Genomic DNA, 23,719 nt, shown 5'->3' with positions numbered 1-23,719 from the left:
AGGTCTATGCATGATTATTGTATGTTCACCAAAAGAGTGGAGAATGACTTGATAGTCCTTGTGGTCTATGTAGATGATATCTTACTCACAGGAACTTCTCTTAAGCAAATAGAAGAAGTAAAGAAGGCACTGGATGAGGCTTTCACAATCAAAGACTTGGGAGTGGCAAGATACTTCTTAGGTGTAGAGTTAAGCCGATCAGAAAAAGGTTTTGTGATATCACAACACAAATATATCACTGACATGTTAAATGATGCAGGTTTACAAGATGCAGAAGAAGCATCCGGTCCACTACTTGCTGGAATAGAGTTAACAGCTGAAAGCCCTTTGATCACTAATTGTGATCAATATAGAAGAATAATTGGGAAATTGCTTTATCTGGGATTTACAAGACCAGATATAAGCTACACTACCCAACAGCTGAGCCAGTTCTTGCAAAATCCTACCAAGGTGCATTTTGATGCAGCTATTCATGTGTTGAGGTATCTAAAAGGGACCTCAGGGATGGGATTGTTATATCCTAAGCAATCTAGTTTGGCTTTAAGAGCTTTTTGCAAAAACGATTTTGATGATCAACTCAAAAGAGATGAGACGAGGTTATCAGCTTTTAGTGATGCTGATTGGGCCAGATGCAAGGAAACCAAGAGATCTGTTGGTGGGTTTTGTGTTTTCTTGGGAAATTCATTGATTTCCTGGAAGGCAAAAAAACAGCCTACCGTAAGCAAGTCCTCTGCAGAGGCAGAATATAGAGCCATGGCAATAGCATCATGTGAAGTAAAATGGATTACTTTCCTAATGAAAGAGTTACAATTGGATGTGCTAAAACCCATACCATTGTATTGTGACAATAAAGCTGCAATCCACATTGCAGAAAACCCGGTGTTCCATGAGAGAACTAAACACCTGGATATAGATTGTCACATTGTAAGAGAACATTTACAGAGTGGTTTACTAAGCACCCCTTTTGTGAGTTCAGAGAATCAGTTAGCTGATATATTTACTAAACCACTCACATACAGACAAATGCTGCCTGCAATTGAAAAAATGGGAATGGTGGTATTTCACAAACTCAAGACAGAGGTGAAAGAAGAGAAGAACACACGGCCATAACCAGTATTGCATTCGTGAGGAGGGGATGTTGAAGTATATTCACGAATGTATTTGCAAGAAGTAATTAGTTTTATAATTGACCAGTCAACAAATAATTAGCTGTTAGTTTGTTAGTTTGTTAGACAACTGTCAACAGCTGTAATTGTTACTTTCCTTTTTTACCCTTGTACCAGCTCTATATAAGCTGGTGATATCTTCTTCAAATAAGAACGACGAAGCATTCATTTTCTCATTCTTTCGATTATCAATAATCTAGTGGGGGTGTCAAACGGCATCGTATCATAATTTATGTATGAGATAACGTTAAATTTTGTCCATGTAAAGTAGAGATTTACCAATAGTTTTCTCTTAACGTTTCTAAACAATATTAATTTTATCTTCCCTTAATAAAAAAAAAAGTTTAAACAGACTTATTTACTGTTTTTAAACACTTATTTACTATTATTTAATCATTATTTAATTGTTAAATCATACCTTTCAAATATCAATTATTTTAAAATATACTTTTTGTTATTGTCATAGTTACAAACAATCTCTTAAAATATCAATATTCAAATATGTCAGAATACAAGTTAATCACACAAAAAAATAAAAATCTACCTCAAAAACAGTTATAAACAACCTGCCAAAATACATCAAACTATCACTTTATAAAAACAAATTTGTTTGAACAGTCGAATAACTATCAAATCAATCTGGTCAAATATTCTGTTAAATTACGTAATATTTTTGAAAATATATTCGATTGAACATAAAATTGCATTAACATAAATATTATCCATTTTCAGCTGAGTACCAAATTTGCATTTTCAACAGTTTAAAAACAATTTTTTTTTATTTGTGATGTGGCTATAAAGAAACTGAAAAAACTTTACATAATATTATCCATTTCAGTTGAGTACAAAATTTGCATTCAAATTTTTTATTTGTGATGTGGCTACAAAGAAAATTAAAAAACTTTATTTCAAACCGTAAAGAAAAATACAATTTCAAATACAGATGAAACCAATAAAACACTTTCGGCTAAATTAGACGTTCACAACTCCATGTTGAAATAAAAGACTAGGAGCATAACTCAGCATCCAAACTTTTTCAACCTCCCAAGTAAAACACAATGCCAAAACTGAAGGCAAAATTCCTAACATTAAGTGGAAGATTCAACAAACTCTCAACCAAATACATAACTTCAACACAAAAAATAGCTCCAAAATCTAAGGAAATCTAGGCAGTCACTTGTGAGCTACTCACCAATATTAGCTCACATTATGAACTTGTCTTGCTTCAATATCCTGAAGCCGTAGCGTTACGGCTCTCTTGTGAGCTTCCAGCCCTTCGACTTCAGCCATTGTGGCAACGTATGGACCAAGTTTCCTCAGGCCTTCCTCCGTCAAAGATTGTATGGTCATGTATTTGAGGAAAGAATCAAGGGACACTCCACCATACATCCTTGCGTAACCGTATGTGGGTAAGACATGGTTTGTCCCGCTTGCATAATCTCCAACGCTCTCTGGTGTCCACTGCCCCAAGAACACAGAACCTGCATAGCCAATCATTGGAAAAATTTAAGCTCGTTTTATAATTTGAGAGTTAAAGCAATCCATGACTGGATTATCGCTTTTCAAGAACAATTTTTGTACTTGTTTCCTTGCATTTTGAGCAAAAATGCAGAAACGTCATATACAGAGTTCAAGATCCTATGTTAAAGCTTCAGGACTCAAATAACAAAGTTCCCTGTGACAGATCCAGAGGAGCGTTTGAGCATCCACTGGTCGTCGAAAAACGCTAAAGATTCTATCGAAATTGTGTACAGGTTTTTAATTTTTTTATGTAATAACACAAAAGAAATATCAATTTAGCACCCATAAATCACGAGAAACCAACACAAGCACCCGTGTCAATGAATCCTGGATCCAACATTGAAAGTTCCCAATTTCACATGAACAGATTGAATTCCCGTTAAGATATTGAAGAATCTTTCTTAAAGACTAACTGTCAAATAAATCTCAATTTTGGATTTTCTTTCAGTTTCATCCCCGCTTTTAAATTTATCAATACAATTCCAAACCCAAATGAAAAACAGAACCTGCATAGCCAATAATTCAAAAAAATTAAGCTCATTTTATAATTGAGATTTGAAGGACTCCATGAACAGATAGTCTCTTTTCTATGGTGTATTGTGCATTGGGGGTAAATTACACCATGACCCCTCAACTTAGGGCTTGGTTGCTTTATGGCCCCTTACCTTCAAAACCGGACATAAAATGTCCTTGAACTTTGGACTTCACTAACATAGAAGCCCCTTAACCTTTGACTACTCCAATAGTAGGTAACCCTCTGTTGTAGAGCTGATGGATATAATATTCTAAAGGACTTTAATTCTTGAATTTTTTGGTTTCGACGTCGTCATCGGTTATTTTGAGGTCGTTGACTTTTATAACGGACTTTTATGTTAGTTAATGGCAAAGTTCAGGGACATTTATGTCCGGTTTCGAAAGTAAGGTGTCATAAAGAAGGTCAGATCTAAGCTGAGGGGCCATGGGTGTAATTTACCCTGTGCATTGGAGAACAGTTTTTATAGTTATTTCCTTGCACTTTGGGTCAAAATGCAGAAATGCTATATAATAGAGAGCAGGCAGGCATGAATTCAAGATCCTATGTGAAAGCTTCAGGACTCAAATGTAACAAAGTTCAAAACATAACATGCACAGATCGAGTTCTCATTAAGACAGAAGAATCTTTCTTAAGGACTAACTATCAAATAAATTCAAAATTTGCATGCCTTTTCAGTTTGGTCCCCGCCCGCCTTTTAAATTTATCGATTTTATCTTTAAGTTTAAGCTGGGGATGACTCTCTTCTCAAAAAAAAAAAAAAAAAAAGCCGGAGATGATTAGGAAAGTAAGCTTTGAACATAAAACTCGGTTAGTAGAGCATTATCCATTTCATATGCATTCCAAAGTTGCATTTTTAAGAGTTCGAAAGTAATTTTTTCATGTTGGATTTATTTATAAAGTTGTAAAAACCTTACTTTGAAATGTAAAAAAATAATTTCAGACGCTGTTGAAATGAGTAACATGAGTAACACTCTTTTAACTTAATTAGATGTTCAAAACCAACTAATTTAGCAAGCAGGGGTTTAATGTGACCGAAAATAAATGATCAGGGGTATGTGTTGAAATCTATGATGCACGGACACGCCGGAATCATCATGTATCGCGTGTCCGATACGTTTCCGACACGGATACGGCCGGAAACGCCAGGGACACCGTGTCGGGGCCGTGTCCGTAATTTCGGAAAGTTGGACACGCGTATCAGTGAACGATACGCGTGTCCCAGGAAAAAAACCCTAATTCTTCAAAACCGAAAAATCCTTTCCGATTCCGATTACATCCTTTCCTATTCCGTTCATCTCCTTCAATAACCGATTACATCCTTTCCTATTCCGTTCATCTCCTTCCAAACCGAAAAATCCTTTCCGATTCCGTTCATCTCCTTCAATAACCGATTGATTCTTATTCCATTGGAGAGTCAGAAACTCCAAAGGACAGGGACAGGGGGAATTAATATGCCATTAATACAAAAACTCTCAAACTTCTCCATCCATCTATATAAATAGGGCTGCTAACATTCTAAATTCTTACGTTCCTGTTTCTACAAAAAATCATATATAAAAATATATTTTTAATATTTATAAATTTGCCCCAATATTTTTAATATTTACACGTGTCCCCCAAGTATCCGTGTCCTGTGTTTTATAGAAATGACGTTTCCCGTGTCCGTGTCCGTGTCGGATACCGTATCCGTGTCCGTGTCCGTGCAACATAGGTTGAAATAAAAGATCAAGGGCTCAATCCAATGATCACGGGCCTTAGGATGCTTTTCGCCTTGAGTTTATTAACAATGACTTTAGCCAAATTCAGTAAAAATTAACTGCAAATACACATTTGAAGTCTACAACAAATATAAAGATTTCTTCAATATACTAGCATTATAAACAAGTATAGTAAGTATACAATTTTGTCAATTCCTGTAGTAGTAGTCTATATATACAGTTCAGTTTTTCTTTACTAAATTGGTCAAATAGTTGTCAATTTTCAAAGTTAAAATAGAAATAACAACCACCACGCGTTATTTCCCCAACTAGTTTAGACTAAAATTGACAAGCTTAGTAGCATAAACTTATCCCGAAGAAAGAAAAAAAAAAACATGAAGCATTTGATTAGCTTCAACCTTAGAGAGAAGCCCAACAGTCAATTCATTACAAGAATTTGGGCACAGCGTGATATCTAGAACTCGTGTCATTGCATTCAAGACTAAGTGTATTGAAACTAGCTAGAATAAAAACTAGCACAATAGCAGTAGTATAGTAGCTGGTTGCAATTCATATCTTGAGCTTGTTTGAGATATATCTAGCATGAATACAGAATATCCACAACATGTCTACATGTAATCTTAATTGATTTAGAATAATCTAAATCCTATGTGGGACACCTTAATGACCAAATGAACTGGTTTAGGAAAGAAATAATCATAGCAGCAGAAAGGAACTGAAAGGGCAATTATTGGCATTGATATTGATAGCCATAGAAGGATTAAACATGATGATAACAATGAAAGAAAAGTAAAGGAAGCAATAGAAGCAATCCTACGTAAAGACAGTACCTGCATTCTCGATATAACTCTCCCACTTTTCTGCGTCTTTTACATTAATAATCAGATGCTCCGGTGCGTATAAGTTTGAAAAGGAAACTGCCTGAAAAAAAAACAATACAGCAGCTTTCACAGTTACCACTATGGATAGAAACAGCAATAGTACAAATAAAGTAACTTTAAATAAGCAAGATGTTACAGTCAGTTAAGGGCAGAGGACCAACCTCAGCCATATCACGAGCACGCACAGTGAAACTGTGACCTAGTGCTTTTGAAGCATAATCTCCCCTTGGTAGGCTGTTACACTGCTTACTGATTTCCTTTTCAATAGCTTCCAAATCAACATCGTCCCCAACAATTACAAGAACAACCTGGCTATCAGGCCCATGCTCAGCCTGGAACATGCAATAAAAACTATTATTGGGCCTTAACTATAAGCTTAAGCTTTTAGTTGAACTGGTTTCTTGATATGATATCAGAGCCTCTCAGACCAAGTGGTCGAGGGTTCTAATCCTGCCAACCCCATATATTGATGGAATTTCAACACCTGGTAGGATAGGTCTGTGGTATACACGCTTCAAGCTCAGGCGGCATTTGCCTGAGGGGGGTGTGAGAGATAATAATCAAAGCTATTATTACGCCTTAACTATAAGCTTAAGCTTTTAGTTCAATTGGTTCCTTCACAACGTTGAATACAATAACAAACATAACATGAATACGTAATATGCATTTTCTATGCACTTAAATTAATGCATTCTCAAAATGAATGATTAAGGCATGCAGATTGATCCTAGTGGGCAAGACCGTGATCTTGATAAATACATTACACAGAAAGAAAAAAAAAAGCTTAGAGTTTCACATTTAATTAACCGTTGAAACATGTTGACGTCTTCTAGTAGGTAAATAAGGACTTCTAGCATTCTGCACCTCAGCATGTTCAAATCTTTGTTGAAAACGTGGAGGATATCATATCATAAAAGCTGCAAAATATGATCACCTTTTGTTTCTTCTAAGCATTATGAACTTATTTTAACTTCAGTTGCTTTTTTGCTAGGACCGATTGGACATTAACCACACTAATCAACATTAACCAATCCCACTAATCAACATTAACCAATCCCACTAATCGACATTAAGACTTGGTAGTGGTGGTGGTTGTCTAATGGCGTTTATTTTCAACAAAGTTCAACATGATGTATAAGCCATTGAATTACAGTAATCAAGTGCACTGCATGAGAAACAAATGTCTGTCTATGTGCCCCACAGGAACTGAGCACTTCAGGAATTGTATCATAACAGTGACAAGAAAGGGTTAGGCACCTGGGATAGTAAATCTGCAGCTATATGAATGGGACTAGCATGTCTATCAGCAATGACTAAAACTTCTGAAGGTCCAGCAGGCATGTCAATGGAGATCATTGCTTCACTGTTCTGTTTAAGAGAAAAATAAATGAGCAACTGCAGCAATCCAGAAATAAGTAGTTCCCGATTCAAATAAAATGTTTGCAACTTTTTGCATGTCCTTATATATATATTTTATTCAATGGGATAGAGAAGTATGTATCATTCTTGAAACCAGCATGGCAACGTAATGAAAAAAGAAACGTAGAATAGGATATGTAGGATTGTTAACCAAATTCTCCTTCTCAGTAACATGAATTGAATTGGGCACAGAAAATGTTAACGGCCTTAGTGGCCTCCTATATCATAAATGTAATCAATGTAGAACAGAGACATACTTGGAGAATCATTTTGGCAGCAGTAACATACTGATTTCCTGGACCAAAGATCTTCTCAACCTGAAAACTACAATAATAAATCCTTGTATAACCAAAAGAAAATAAGGGAGTATATCTCATAATCAAACTTGAAACCTGACAATATCTCATAATCAAACTTGAAACCTGACAACCTCAACTCCTTAAGTCATTAAAAAGTATTGAAGACTTTATTTTTGTACCCAATTTCTGTTTAAATGTTTGTTTTCCATAAGCAAAATCATTGATGCAATCTAGTTATATGATCAATTGATCATGGTCCCCCTATGTTTGAGATTTTACAATTCCATATCCACAGAAATACAAACCTCCGAAGCTAAGCTAAACCATTTTTTGCAGAACTTAAATATTAGAAATAGAAATTTACCATATCTTATAAATAAATGGCCTAAATGAACAATTTGAGATCGAGATTTTCCGATTCATCATTTGTAACAACAAGGAAAAGACTTTGAACAGTAATTTACACAGACTAGAATTTCTGATTAATATTGTGTTTCTTTCTACAATTATTTTCATATTATTTGCAATTGGAATCTGAAATACTTTTTTCTTTCATAAATTGATGGTAGAAATGAACAATGAGAGGATAACTTCATTCTTTTTGTCATCATTTTAGTATCAAGTAAAGGCCTATCTTTCAGTCAAGGAAAGGCCTAATTACCCAAGTATCCTAACCATCACATGATTTTCCAGCTTTTGCACAAGAATTATAATAAATAGCACTCTACTTTCAGGTTCACTTCAGTTTCAGCACAAATAAAACATTTTATCATATAGATTACTACACTTCCAAATTCATTTCAATTTAGTACAAAAATAAAATTTCAATTTTGTCTCTTCAAAATACCAAATAACAAGGTAAATGTGACATTCTATTTTAAATTTTCTCGAACATAATGGCATCTTTCTTACTTTGCTAATTTCATTTATTTTCAAATTTTTCAAATTTTAAACTAGAACGGAATGTTTTGTTGTTGTTGAAATTAAAGACATGAAAATACAATGTTCTGAAATTTTGAAATAAATCTAGAAGTTCGATGCCATTAAAAATAAAAAAAGTTAGTCTCACATCTCACAAAATTGAGAAAACTGCATAAAGAAGCAATGTCATACAGAAGTATAGCAGCGTCTTAGGACATGAAGAATGGAGAAAAATCAAGCACCTTAGGGCAGGATTCTGTTCCCCAAGCCATGGCCGATATAGCCTGCAAATTAAAATTCATAGTAGATAACTTCTATGAACACTGAGAAAATCCAAAACCTGCAACACATATTGTAACAAGTTTAGGTTCTCGAACCTGCGCTCCTCCAGCTTTAAGAATGTGAGTGACACCAGCTTTCTTAGCACAGTATAATACTTCCTATATAACGTAAATAAACTCTGTTAGTAAATTTGTCTCTGAATCATCTCTATAGCCCCTTCACTTCTCCTTCAAATTGTAAGAAACATGAAAAAAAAAAATACACAAATGAAATCCTGACCTTGCATATGCTGCCATCCTGACATGGCGGAGTTGCAAGAACAATTGTTTTACACCCAGCAATTTGTGCAGGCTGATTTATAGAATACAAAAAAGTGTCAGCAAAATGAGATCACCCAGACAATGAAAATCTATAATAAAATTCTAAACCAACCTGAACGAGCCAAAATAACTAGTATAATGCATCCAATCAACTTACAACTGAAAGCATCAGAGCTGTTGAAGGTAAAACTGCAGTACCCCCTGGAACATAAAGACCTACAGAAGAAATACTCCTGGCCACTCTTTTGCATCTAACACCCTGAAATACTTTGAAAGAAACTATGAACTCGTGATTATAAAAATACCATAAAACCATGAACCAAGCACCAAAACATTGACTTACTTTCATGTTTTCAACGCACTTTTCAGATACTTTTTGAGCAAGATGAAATGCATATATATTGTCATATGCCACATCAAATGCTTCTTTAATAGTTGAATCAAGCTGCATTGCGCAAAATGAACAAAAGGATAAAACATGAAAATTTCATAGAAAGCAAATTATACAAATGGTTCAACAAGACAAATTACAGATTCAAGGCTTAATTCTTCGGAAAATTGTTTCAAGAAAATACCTGTGGGTCAGGAAGCTCGGATACACGCTGAATTATGCTCTCCAACTTGGCTTTGTCAAATTTTGCAGTATAGCTATACAACAGAAACATATAATAGTTATGGGCTTGACCTTTTCACCAAGATTGGTTAACTGACCGAAAAACAATTTCTCACTACATGGAGTTTTGAGAGAGAGATTATAGAAGAGATGGTGATTCGAAGTTGGAGAGTAAACAAAATGCTAAGGAACACAAGGTTAAAATATTCCCCTCAATGTTGGCAATACTAGAATTTGGATAGTTAGAATTTGAAAGAAAAGAATTGAATGGTTGTCAACTTATTTTACAACAGTTTTGACCAAAGTCTTTACATTAAAATAATACACTCTGTAATTGCTAAGGTTTCAGTCTCTGCAGCAATTTCAGACCTTTATTCAAAACAATAGCTTCATTCTTAAAATATATAAAGGTGTATGATCATAATATTTTATTAACGTCAAGTAATAATGCTATTGTACTTAAAGGTGAGGGACTAACTTGTAACTGGAAGAGTCAAATGTACGAATTTCTAAATGTTAAGGAGTAATTGAATGTATGCAGATGCAAAGTATCATTCTAAAGAGAGATAGAGAGATAACAGTTAGGGCAGTTTTGTAGTTTACTCTTAGAACAATAACAATAATAAAAGAATAACAACAAGAGAAAAAAAAATAAGCACCTACTCTTTAACTGCAGCATCACCTCGGTTGCGCACATCATCCACAATGGGATTGACCTGAAAATTTTGTAAAAATTGTTTATCATCAAAAGTACTTTGATGAAAAATTGTAGAAGAAAATTACAAACCAGAGACTTACAATGTTGAAAATTGAAGTGAAATCTATTCGAGGACGAGCTTTTAAACTATTAACCTCAGCATGAGAAAGTTCTGATAATCGATAAGACTTCATTGCACACCTTATTCTGTTAAAAGTTGACCCTGTCAAGACAAAAGAACTACAGGAAATTAACAAGCAAATTTTTTAAAAAAAAAAAGTGAAAAGAAAAATAACAAGATTTTAATTTGTCTGCCTCAGAGATAATCAATGGCTCACTTTCCATTGCAGCAAGAATAAAAGGGCGGACAGGTGCACTATGCGTCCCCCCTAAGTGAGGGTCCGGGGAGGGTCCCACCACAAGGTGTACTAGGGGCAAGCCTTCTCCTGCCAATTTTTTTGGCAAGAGGCCGCTCCTAAGACTCGAACACAACAACGTTTACCATTGCAGCAAGAATATGACATAAAAATAAAAAGTTATTTGATATAATCAAAACTAGTCAACCCATATCAAAATGTATATATTTAGAAGCAACATTACGTCCATATCTATAAGCAATGTATTCATTTATATCTATAAGAGATAAAACATATAGTTGGTTTTCACCTGGCGTTAGATCTAGGCTCATTAGAATCCTATGGTGGGGATTAAAACCATCCTAAGGCTTAGATCTTATAAGCCTAGATCTAACGTGACCGACCAAACTGACCAGGTGAAAACTACTGTAAAACATATAGCTAATACAACTGCCCATCACCCTCATTTTCTAATAAATAACTCAAGTATCATCATATAAATCAAAATCCCAAATATTTGGCTTTGTGACTTTTCCCTTCCAAAATTATGGATTTTGCATTTTTCTTTCCCTAGAGAGAGAGTAAAAACCACACCAATTACAAAATGTAAGAGATAAAGAGAGAACGAGAATGCAAGTGATGACAGGAAAAAACTGAACAATTATACCTCTAGGAAAATAAAGTTGAGAAGGTAGATATGTGTGCCTTGGAGCACCTAGCAATTGAAACTGATGAGTCAAATGTGGTTTACTCAAGGAGTTGATTTGGTGAAAGCATAGAAGCTGAGAATCCATCACACCTTCAATCGAATTAATGAGAAAATGAAAATATAACCGACAACACGTGCATACAACTAAAAGATTATGCATGCTGATTATTATGTGCTAAATCTGTGGTATTAAATAATTGACTTCAAGATAGAGTAGTAAGGATGTGCCTATTTACATAAGGACCATAACCAACAAACCTAGAGTCCCAATTAATTCATACATCATACATTGCTTGAACCTTAACAAAAAGGAGGAACACGGGCATTTATAGACGCAAATGCAACCAAATATCAATGATGTCAGATAGCTTATAATATTGCTGCTTTTTTTTTACCAAATCAAGTCTACATTGCCACCAATTGCACATGGATAAATAGACAAACTCTACACTCATTGTAAAAAAGTAAAAACTGTTATTATTGAACTAGAACCTAATAAGAAAATCAACAGTATTTCAAATTGCTTGAAAGGTATAACGTTGGAGAAGCCAACTTTATGTTGGGATACCAAAAAAAAAATGAAAAGGGCTTTTGATTCCCAGATGTCATTTACTACAGCAATCAATACACTTTACTTGATATCCTATAAAACAAATCAGACACGCGGCATTATAGGGGCCCTCAGATCAACTGCTGAGTGTCGCAATTTGGACCTTCGGATCAATCAGGAAGCTTCCGTGGAACGTTTCTCCTTAGAGGGAAACCCCAATACTACTAGGTTAAAAGACTTCACAGTAGGAAGGACTTCTCCTAAACCAGACTCTTAATATGGTCACACACGTTAACACTGTCCTTACTCTTCAAACCTTCCAAGCTACTGTACTTAGGCATAGGAGCGGAGTCCTTCCGGCTCCTCTCTAACCTATTTGGACTCTTGTCACAAGTTCAGATAAACAGTTATCATCTACTGATAGAATTTTTTAATAGTGAAAGGATTATAACAACATTTTCAATATTCCAAAGTCAGGTAGCAGTAACTGTTAAGCAATATTGAGTTTTACGCGTTATACAGTAATAAGGGGGAAAAAGGAAGCAATTAGGCATTCACATTTCCATTAAAATACTATTGAATCACTTATAATGGGACATTAGACATTCAACAGCCATGAAATAGAGATACAGATAGAAAAGGAAACGCAGAAGCTAACGGTTTTCGTACAGTGGCGGAATTCAGGCAAATCGTGGTGGTGAGTGAAGACTTCCACAGAGTTCAGGTGAGCTCACGGTGGAGCTCAGGCGATTCTCGTTTTCCCTTGATACTTCGAATCGCAGCCAGTAGTCCTTCCGAGCTGATCGTCTTGTTCTCCTTTCGAGCAGTGGCCGGAGCACAGGGAAACCTGGTGGTCGTCTAGTGGAGAAGCAGCAGCAAATGGAGATTGAACAGAATCAGATACCAAGGGTTGGTTTCTCAAAAATACCCTCAGCTTGTACGTTTTTTTTTTTTTTTTCTAATACATCATTTGCTATGAACTTGTCCAACAGTTGGCCCTTCAACTTTTAAAATATTTCAATTAGCTTCCTAAATTTACGTAAAATATAATCAATTAATCATTCAATTATAAAAAAAAAAAAATTCAATGCGGAAAATATGTTGCACGCATTAAAAAAAAAAGTAAGACGATAGGGCATGCGGTTCTAATATTAGAGAAAACAAGTTTTATAGTTGAGCAAATAAGAACTTTTTTAATCTATTCTATAAATTATGTAATGACATTTTAAAGTGCGTATAACTCATTTTTACATGCAGCTTACTTTTTTATAATGGAATAATAAATTGATTACATTTGACGCAAGTTTAGATGATTAATTTAATATTTTATACAAATTGATAGGACTATCGAGATACTTTGAAATTTCAGGAGGTCAATCAATTTTTTTGAACAAGCTCAAAAGAAAAACGATGTATTAAGCATTTTGGCTCCCTGAACTTTAAGAAGGTCTCATTAGGTCCTTCAACTTGCTTAATCCGTAACGTTTAAACACAAAATTCTCTATTCCATCAGGTCATTGCTGTTTGTATTTCACGCGCGGTGATGTGGAAAAATAGCACGACACATTATTTTTCTACGGGATAGTCGATCCGTCAATGGTAAAAAACCTAATTTCTGAAAATCCATACATCATCTCTCCGTCTATTCTCTCAATTCATGGAGTTGAACCCTAATCGCTGAAATCGATCACTCTTAAACGGTGAGGGAATCAGTAAACGTGAGTAAGTGACCCTGATTTAAGTAAAAAGAGATTAACTTAGATTTTGAACATCTGGTTTTCAACGTCTGATATAAAGAGAAGGAAATAGAAGGTTGCTGTGTTTGTAGAAAATCAATAACAAGACGTACAGTTGGTAAGTCTATTCTCTCTATTTTATTCGACTTGCAAAAGTATTTTTGCTATAATGTTCAAAAGTAAGGGCAATTTTATTCTTTAGGAAATTGAAAACATGTGGGTTAGATAGCTTGTCTGCATTTTGTACCTCTCTTTTTGGTAGTGAAAATAGTATTTATCTCTTACATAATGTTAAAGTATTATCTTTACCTCATTATAATGTTAAAGTTATTTTTATTATTTTATTCTGCAAGATTCTCATAGCATGTGTGTTTTTATTTGCTTTTTAGTGGAAAACATGGATGAATCATTATTCAGTATTGGGTGGCATCACGGAGGGAATGTAAAAGAAAATGGAGGGTGTATAAATTACATTGGGGGCAGTTATGAGGTTTTAGATAATTATGATTCAGACAAACTTTCTCGAATAGATCTTCTTTGGATTATTAGAGAAGAGTTTAAGTACCAAGTATGTGGTCCTCTTTACTACCAAAAGGAGGGCAAAACAGATTTCATTGAGATTGTGGATGATGCTTCTTTATAGGATATGATGAAGGGATTGAAAAGGGGGATATTGTTGATGTATTTGTGGACTCGGTTGCTTTGGATGGACGGGAAAACATGGCAGATGGGTCCCACAAGGCTGATGACTTGGCAAGTGTTGGAAACATGGTTATTAAGACATCATCTACTACATGCTCTAATGTTGTAAATGTAAATAAAGAAGGCCAACCACTTACTGTGGAATTAAATGTTATTGATGCCTTGAATATAGAAGACATAGTTGTTGAAGAACTGAACGAAGAAGGCATTGATGTTGACTATAACGGTGTAGATGATCACAATGAACCATTACAATCAGATGATAAAGATGGCTCTAGTTCTAGATCTGAAGCTGAATCTAACACTACAGATGATGAACTATATAATGCAGAAGTTGAAGATGATGAAGCCAGCGAACGGGATGAAGAGGGAGAGGAGATTAAAAACACAGTCTCAAAGCATAGAAGGGAAAGATCTAGGAGGAATAGAGGTGTTGGCCAAAAGGAGATAGAATTGAGGGAAGCTGGTCCCGATATTGGATTTGATGACTGGTTAAAGAAAGGAAACAACTACGGTGGTTTATTAGGGGGTGATGAAGATTATATAGGGAGTTCTGATGCTGACAGTTTTGCTTCGGATGATGAAGAAGGAGTTGACGGTGAGATAGAATTACCAAGCAGAAGGAGAAATAAAAGAATTCATTATGATCCTAACTGTGAGGAGACATTATGGGAGTTAGGGATGATATTTGAAAATGTGGAGCAATATAGAGAAGCAATTACGAAATATGCTGTGAAGAAAGGTGTTCAACTAACATTAAGGCCAAATGACCAGATAAGGGTTAGGGCTAAATGTTTGAAAACTTGTACATGGCATCTGTTTGCAAGTAAGCAAAAAAGGTCCCAAAATTTCCTAATCAAAACATATTACCCAGTGCACACATGTTATAGGACTAATAGAAATAGACACTGCAATACAAAGTTCTTAACAACATACTTGAAGAAAAAGGTTGTTGATAATCCTGGAGTCAAAATATGGCAGCTACAAGAACATGTGAAGACAGAACTTGAGATATATGTAGGAAAAACTATTTGCAGAAAAGTCAAGACTAATATCATGAAAGAGTTGATGGGTGACTATAGAAAGGAGTTTGAAAGACTTTATGATTACAGAGATGAGATATTGAGGTCTAACCCAGGTTCTACATGTGTTGTGCATGTAGATATGAAAGGTATACCTCCCAAATGTCAATTTAGGGGATTTTATGTTTGTTTTGCTGCACTGAAGAAGGGATTTAAAGAAGGCTGTAGAAAATGTGTAGGTTTAGATGGCACTTTTTTGAAAGGAATATGCAAAGGGGTAATGTTGGTGGCTGTTGGTAAGGATAGGAATCATAAAATCTACCCAATCGTTTGGGCAGTTGTGGATGTAGAGACCAAGGCGACCTGGAAATGGTTCATCAATTTACTGCAACAAGACTTAGGCTTGGGCAATGGAGATGGTTCATGTGTTGTCACAGACATGCAGAAGGTATTTTTTTAATTTAATCTTGGTCACAGACAACAATGTTAATCTTACTTTTCACATATGCGTATCTCGTTATTCAATTTGGAGTACCTGTGACATGTAATTGGTTGAGCTAGAAATGGTTGGCATTATCTGTATTCAATTAGAAGTGTCTGCTGACAGCTAATATTAGCCACTAGTTGGCATTATCTGAATTAGTATTATACACAACTAATATTAGCCACTAGTTGGCATTATCTGAATTATTATTACATTAATATTACTGTACAATATGTTTCTATGTAGGGTTTAATTCCAGCAATCCAGGAAGAACTACCCAATGCAGAACATAGGATGTGTGGAAGACATGTATTAGCAAATTGGGCGAAGAAATGGAGGGGTGTAGAGCGTAGACAATGTTTCTGGAGAGTTGCTAAGTCCACGTTTGAAGCAGAGTTGAAGGATAATTTGGATGCCTTAAGCAAGTTAGGTACAAATATTGTACAAGAACTTAGGTGTTACAATATTGAAAGATGGTGTAGGTCATATATGTCAATGGCAACTAGTTGTGACGTGGTTGATAATAATATGTCAGAGTCATTCAATGGGTGGATATTGGCTGCAAGACACAAGAACATAATTAGCATGCTAGAAGAGATTAGGTTGCAAATGATGATTAGGATAACTCAAATGAGAGCATTTATGGATAAATGGATATCTGATATATCGCCAATGGCTATGGAAATTTTGCAAAAGAATACATCAGCGGCAATGAAATGTATAATAAATTGGAATGGAGATTCTGGGTTTGAAGTTCAAGAGGCAGCTTACAGGCATGTTGTAGATATGAAGAAAAATATTTGATCTCGTAGAGCATGGGGTCTTAAGGGAGTTCCATGTCCCCATGCAATTGCTGCATGTCACAAGCTAGGATTAGAGCCTATGAGCTTGATTGCTCATTGGTATCATAAGGCAACTTATAGCAAGGCTTATGCAAACTTTATCCAGCCTGTACTGAACATGAAAATGTGGCCTGTGTCAACAAATCCGCCTATTGAACCACCTCAGGTTAAGCGAATGCCAGGCAGGCCTAAAAAAATAGGAGGAAATCTAGGGATGAGCCCAAGAAGTTTGGAAAATATTCTCGTAGAGGGACACCAATGACTTGTTCTTTTTGTAAAAAAAGAGGGGCATAACAAGAAAGGTTGTAGTTTGAGAAAATCCGGAGGAACAGAGATAATTGACAATTAATTTGTATTTATTTTTTGCTTATTTAGTTGAAATGTTTATTGACTCTTACAATTTAAACTTTATAGGTTTCTAGTTCAAATGCAGTTCCTGCTACCTCACAATCTGCAGCATCACAAAGCCAAAATCCGGTATGACTAACATATCTGAAATCTTGGTATGTAATATAGCTTAACGTATTTACCATCTTAATTGGAATTTTGTAGGGTGAAAATAGTAATGGAAGAAAAAGAAAAGCTACCGGTTCACAGACGAAACAAAATGCAAATCAAAATAAGAATAACATGGGTGGCTATGGTGTTTTAATATCAGAAAGAACATGTTTTACAGTCCAGAAGGTAATTTGGTTTTCATTTATGTTTTTGACATTTATTGAAGCCTATGGAGTTGAAATGTATATTGGGATCTCTTTTATGCGCTTATGTAGTCTGGTACACTCGGTGGAACTGTTATTTCAACTGGTGCACGAAATGTTAAAAGTTCAGCAGAGGTGACAGGAGATATTGGATACCACCCTCCCAAACTGAAATGGAAAGGAAAAGAAGTTATGACCTCAAACCAAATGCAACAGCTAAGAGGTAATAGGGAGATGCAATTTAGAACTAGTCAGTCTACAACTAGAAGTGCAAGTCAGCCTACAATCAGAGGTGTAAGCCTGAGTACAAGTCAACATACAAGTGGAGGTGTAAGTTTGAGTGCAACAAGAGGAAAGCCAACCTCAAAACACAACTTCAAGTCAACCAATCAGTTCTCAAACCACCTCAAATCCTACCGTTGTGAGGTGGTATGGTAGTAATTAGGACAGTAATGCAGTGGTGGTACACTAATGTTTTTTGGACATGTTTGTAATGAATGTTTATGTGATCATTTTGATCAATTTTGAACTGGATTTAGATGTATAGGCTTAAGAAACAATTGGAATTGATTTTAGGCTTGTGATCAATGTGTCATTTTGGAATTGATTTTAAGCTTATGCATTCTTTTATAGATTGGTTTTATTGTTGTTATATGTTATTCTGCAGTTTTCTTTTTTGAACAGGGTCATATAAGTGCAAATTTATGCTAGTTTTTTTTTTCTCTTTGTCAATTCCTATTCTCCAAATTTATACCAGCAGTTTTTTTGTTTCTGCTGCAGAATGATGCCAGTTTTTTTTTTCTGCTTAGCAATGCCTATTATGCAAATTCATGTCAGATTTTTTCCAGATTCCTATTCTGGACAATTTACTTACACTTCCACCAACTAGTAGAGATTATATCTGCTTTATATGGCTTTTATATTTTGAGACATAATCGAAGGAAGAAACAATTATTTGAAAATCTGTCTAACAAAATTATGCAATTTTTCCACAGAACAAGAACATGAGGTTATAGCAATTAGCTATTTTCATTGATCATAATTGAGATTTACAATCCAAATGTTTACTAAAAGCTATGCTAAATAAGCCCCCAAACAATTTTCCAAGTTACAGAATCACCATAATCCTACATTACAACCAATATATCCCAAAAAACATTACACTAAAATCAAATAACTCCAAACCTATCAACCCCACATAAGCAACATCCCACATAGAAACCCAATCATGATATCAATTTCTTCTGTGAGCTGCATTGAGTATTTGACCCTTTGACATTGCCATCCAATTCATCACCATCTCTATTTTTTTTCTTGTTCAAAACCCCCAAATAACCTTCACTCAAAGGAGGATCAAACCATGTGAAAGAACCACAGTCTTTTTCCTTCCCCTGAAATTGTTTTTCCTTCCCCTGAAATTGCAGTTCAAATAGAATGAGCAATTGGGAAGCATCAAATATAATAGAGATTATGTAAAATGCAACTTACCCAATGCTTAATGCAAATAAAGAATCTTCTTCCTGGGTTTGGTCTGCTCTAAAGCAGTTTCACCACAATAACAACTAGATATATTGCTCAAGAATAAAATTTCAGTCATGGAAGAAATGACAGATGATAATCGGTTAGGAGAAATCGCACCTGATAATGGATAAAGAGAAATCGCACTTGATAATCGGCAAGGATAAATCGCAGATAAAGAATTGGATTAGAGCTGATAATCGACAAGGAGAAATCGCAGATGAAGAAATTGATTAGAGCTGACGAAATCGGCAAGAAGAACTCGCAGCATGAAAAAATCACAGCAATTTATTGTTGAAAGAAACTAAATCCAAAATGGAAAGAAATTAGAGATTGAGAACAAAGAAGGAAAAAAATTGCAAAATGGAAGGAAGAATCCATATGGAAACATCGAAAATTGTAAATGGAGTTTGGGATTTTAAATTGGGGATTACAAAATATTACGATTGCTTGTTTTTTCACAATTCACGCGCTCGTCTTTGATGGAGAGACACACGTTCTGATAATATATGACAGGTGGACTTTTTTGTGTTTAAACGTTACGGATTAAGCAAGTTGAAGGACCTAATGAGACCTTCTTAAAGTTCAGGGAGCCAATATGCTATTTTGGACAAGTTGGAGTACCTGCTGACATATAAGGCCTTGAACAGAATGAGATACCAAGGGTTGGTTTCTCAAAAATACCCTCAGCTTGTACTTTTTTTTTTTCTAATACATCATTTGCTATGAACTTGTCCAACGGTTGGCCCTTCAACTTTTAAAATATTTCAATTAGCTTCCTAAACTTACGTAAAATATAATCAATTAATCATTCAATTATAAAAAAAAGAAAATTCAATGCGGAAAATGTGTTGCACACATTAAAAAAAAAAGTAAGACGATAGGGCATGCGGTTCTAATATTAGAGAAAACAAGTTTTATAGTTGAGCAATAAGAACTTTTTTAATCTATTCTATAAATTATGTAATGACATTTTAAGATGCGTATAACTCATTTTTACATGCAGCTTACTTTTTTATAATGGAATAATAAATTGATTACATTTGACGCAAGTTTAGATGATTAATTGAATATTTTATACAAATTGATAGGACTATCGAGATACTTTGAAATTTCAGGAGGTCAATCAATTTTTTTGAACAAGCTCAAAAGAAAAACGATGTATTAAGCATTTTCTTACTTATAAGAATTAGGTGTTTGATTGCTCATTTTCATGCTACTGTTTGTCTTTCCACTTCAAAATGAGTTTTAAGTATTTGGAAAATCAGGTTTTTCCAACAGCAAACAGTAGGTAAAACAAACGGGTCTAAAATCTACTAATATTTGACATTTTACATTACATGAATTAATTTACGCAAGAATGGTGTTTTTGTATTAAACAAAAATTCATTAAGTACATATTTGCTATAAGTTTTCTATTTTGTATGATTATTGTCAGCTGTGTCATCTTTCCTTATCCGCGAAAAAACTAATAAAATTATTTTTTTCGTTTGAAATGTTCTATCTGTTGGATTAGTTTATGCATTATTGTATATATAATCAAATAACATAGTTGTAAAATTAGTTGCTTGCAACATTAGCTTTCGATATTATTTGATCTTTCTGTATATTTATATCGGTTTATTTTGAAGCCCTATTACAAAATTTAAGCATTCCAAGAATTTGTAACGGTTCGTTAATCAAACTAATACAAATACAAATTGGCCGGTCATATTAGATTGACTGCTTGACTATTTGTCACGTGCATGAACTACAACCGTTGCAAACGACATATTAAGCAAAGTAATAGGCGGGACAGTGCCGTTATATTGTTTGCAAAATTGTATCGGACAAGAACTAAGCATGTTGCAAGTGTATATATAAGTAACGGGTTGGTCTAGTTCTAGTCATAATATATTGGATGATTGAAGTATTTTTTTTTTCCATGCTAGGATGAATTAATGGAGTTCACATCTCTCTGTATTAATAACCCAAAATTGATAGCTTCCTTTAAACTTTCCTTTTATCTTAATATCATCGTAAAAGCGTTCCATTGTTATACTACATCTTTGTTAGGAATAAATGAAATTAAGATAAACAAAAAACAAGCAAACACAAAAGAATTGTTTACCCAGTTCGCCACTCAATATGAATGACTACGTCTAGGGGCACTACCAAACCAGGATATTTCACTATAATGAAAGAGATACGGATTACAGAGAAAGAGGTTACATTTATACTCCTCAAGAAACCTTAATCGCCCACGGAGTTGGATCGCTGCAGTTGGACCCATCGTTGCAGTTGAGCCTATCTCTTAATCTCCAAAAGCCCAACAATCTTGTATTGCATGGTCGTGCATTTGGTTGACATTCGTTATTTATGAACTTTTTTTTTATGAGCGTGTCTTTAGTGTTATTCAATTGAAAGAATTTGTATGTAAATAAGAAAAGGAATCAGAAATAAAGAAATTCAATCTATATATAATATAAAACAGTGACGATGAAACTGAGGTGTCACTTCCTCCTTTTTTAGTGATAAAAAATTTAATATATTAATTTTAATTTTATTATATATATTTATCTATAAAAAGATTATTGTATCCGTACTATATCTAAGAGTTCTACAGAATTTAAATTAATCCCTAAAATCTCTCTAATTCTCTACACATCTATATATAATATAAAACAGTAACGATGGAACTGAGGTGTCACTTCCTCATTTTTTAGTGATAAAAAATTTAATATATTAATTTTAATTTTATTATATATATTTATCTATAAAAAGATTATTTTATCCGTACTATATCTAAGAGTTCTACAGAATTTAAATTAATCCCTAAAATCTCTCTAATTCTCTACACATCTATATATCTATATAATATAAAACAGTAACGATGGAACTGAGGTGTCACTTCCTCCTTTTTTAGTGATAAAAAATTTAATATATTAATTTTAATTTTATTATGTATATTTATCTATAAAAAGATTATTTTATCCCATATATCTAAGAGTACTACAGAATTTAAATTAATCCCTAAAATCTCTCTAATTCTTTACATATCTATCTATATATAATATAAAACAGTAATGATGGAACTGAGGTGTCACTTCCTCCTTTTTTACTGATAAAAAATATAATATAATATATAATATATTAGTTTTTATTTTATTATTATATTTATCTATAAAAATATTATTTAAAGTAAATGTGAAAATCAAATAATAATATTTAATTTATATAACACATTTATGTCATTAATTGTAATTATTAGATTGTATTTTTATTAATATTTATATATTAAGATAAATCCGTGCATCGCACGGGCCAAAAACTAGTATTGTAATAAAGCAAAGAGCAAGTCTGAAAAAACAATCTTTACTATTTATTTGATATTAGTGTAAAGTCTTTTTTTATAAGCTACCACGTTCCTACTGCATTTAACATTAAGAAAAAAAAAAGTCTTTCCATCGTATCATCCATATGCGTCAAAATAAACTCAAATTTAGAATCCTTCCATAAGTAGTTCTGGTTGACACATTGAAACTAATTAGACTACAAACATGCTTTAAATATGTTTCCCTCATGTTTCTATATATATCAAATGGATCGTATCAAAAGATTGTCTTTTTATAAATTGTGAATACCCATTTGGACGGTAGGCAAGTGCTTCAAAACGGATTATCATCTTATCATCTTATTATTTGATCTTCATCAATAATATTTACATGAACCCTGAATAAACAAATTCATTTTTAGAACTAGGTTTATTAGAATCTTATGGTCAATATCCATTTTGAATTACAAGTAAGTGTGTCAAAACTGATTGTCGTGTTATTTTGCATGTTCAATTAGCTCCCTGAACTTGCGTAAAATGTAATCAATTAATCACTCAATTGCACAAAATAAAGTAAATTAAATGCGAAAGATGTATTGAATACGTCTTTAAAAGAGCAAAACGATGAAGGTCGGGATATACGGTTCTAATATTAGGGAAAACAAAGTTTATAGTTTTGCAATTAAGAACTTCCTTTTTAATATATTTTATGAATTATGTAATAACAATCTAAGACGTGTACAATACATATCCCGCATTTAACTTACTTTTTGCAACCGAACGATTAATTGATTACATTTTACGCAAGTTCAGAGGGCTAAATGAACATTTTATGCAAGTTCACGAGGCTATCGAGACACTTTGAAAGTTCATGAGGTCAATCAACCTTTTTTGACAAGTTCGGGGAGCAAATGATGTATTAAGCCAATATTTTGCAAGCAATCAAGTCCATGATCACAACCCAATCATGCGCAATTGGCCATTTACTCTCACCAAAAATCTTGCATGTACATTCAAGACCGCTTTTATTAAAAAAAAAAAAAAAATCATGTTAAGATGGAAAAATAAATCTATGCAAGAAAGAAGAGTATCTACTATCAAATTGAAACCATGATTGCCAACTTACCTTCAGTGAAGGTTTCAAAGTAGTTATTGTCAAAATGGAAGAGTTGAGTGTTTTGCAACTAAGACTTTGAGTACAAAGAGGCATTGAAGGAAGGACATGCAACAACAATTGATGTAAGATACTATGATTAGATCTCAATATAATCAGGAGTTCGATGGAGGAAGTGTAGGTTTCAATCAATATAGAATCCTCAAAGTTAGAAAGGTTCTATGATTATATGATTATTCAAAAGGTTCAAAGGTTGAACTAGGATAGATTACATATGTGGTGGTGTACAATCTTTGTCAT

At 34.0% G+C, this 23,719-nt stretch overlaps 1 protein-coding gene across 4 annotated transcripts; it reads right to left on the bottom strand.

Annotated features, from left to right (window-relative positions):
* Positions 1–2,048: 2,048 nt before the first annotated feature.
* Positions 2,049–12,896, bottom strand: LOC136235946 (histidinol dehydrogenase, chloroplastic). 4 transcript variants are annotated; one of them, XM_066026049.1, is made up of 15 exons: positions 12,657–12,896; positions 11,396–11,527; positions 10,474–10,595; positions 10,339–10,391; positions 9,638–9,710; positions 9,406–9,507; positions 9,220–9,321; positions 9,022–9,093; positions 8,838–8,900; positions 8,703–8,744; positions 7,498–7,557; positions 7,079–7,189; positions 5,983–6,153; positions 5,771–5,861; positions 2,049–2,647 (listed from the first exon to the last, which is right to left on the bottom strand). In XM_066026049.1, the coding sequence occupies exons 2-15, from the start codon at positions 11,520–11,522 to the stop codon at positions 2,364–2,366; spliced, it is 1,473 nt and encodes a 490-aa protein (XP_065882121.1). In that variant the 5' UTR covers positions 11,523–11,527; positions 12,657–12,896; the 3' UTR covers positions 2,049–2,363. The 4 variants fall into 4 exon arrangements, with proteins under 4 accessions (XP_065882121.1, XP_065882122.1, XP_065882123.1 ...); XM_066026050.1 differs by having other exon boundaries at positions 11,396–11,510; positions 12,657–12,895; XM_066026051.1 differs by having other exon boundaries at positions 11,396–11,443; positions 12,657–12,895.
* Positions 12,897–23,719: the final 10,823 nt, after the last annotated feature.

The sequence above is a fragment of the Euphorbia lathyris genome, chromosome 7, assembly GCF_963576675.1.
Source record: "Euphorbia lathyris chromosome 7, ddEupLath1.1, whole genome shotgun sequence".
Taxonomy (NCBI): domain Eukaryota; kingdom Viridiplantae; phylum Streptophyta; class Magnoliopsida; order Malpighiales; family Euphorbiaceae; genus Euphorbia; species Euphorbia lathyris.
This window is presented reverse-complemented; position numbering and strand designations above follow the sequence as displayed.

What these genes read in the sequence shown, in the direction of transcription:
- LOC136235946 (XM_066026049.1), bottom strand. Translation starts at nt 11,522, where the DNA reads ATGGATTCTCAGCTTCTATGCTTTCACCAAATCAACTCCTTGAGTAAA. An exon ending in AGGATGGCAGCATATGCAAG is followed by an intron (nt 8,901 to 9,021) that starts GTCAGGATTTCA and finishes TACGTTATATAG; the next exon opens with GAAGTATTATACTGTGCTAA. An exon ending in GAGTTATATCGAGAATGCAG is followed by an intron (nt 2,648 to 5,770) that starts GTACTGTCTTTA and finishes TTGGCTATGCAG; the next exon opens with GTTCTGTGTTCTTGGGGCAG.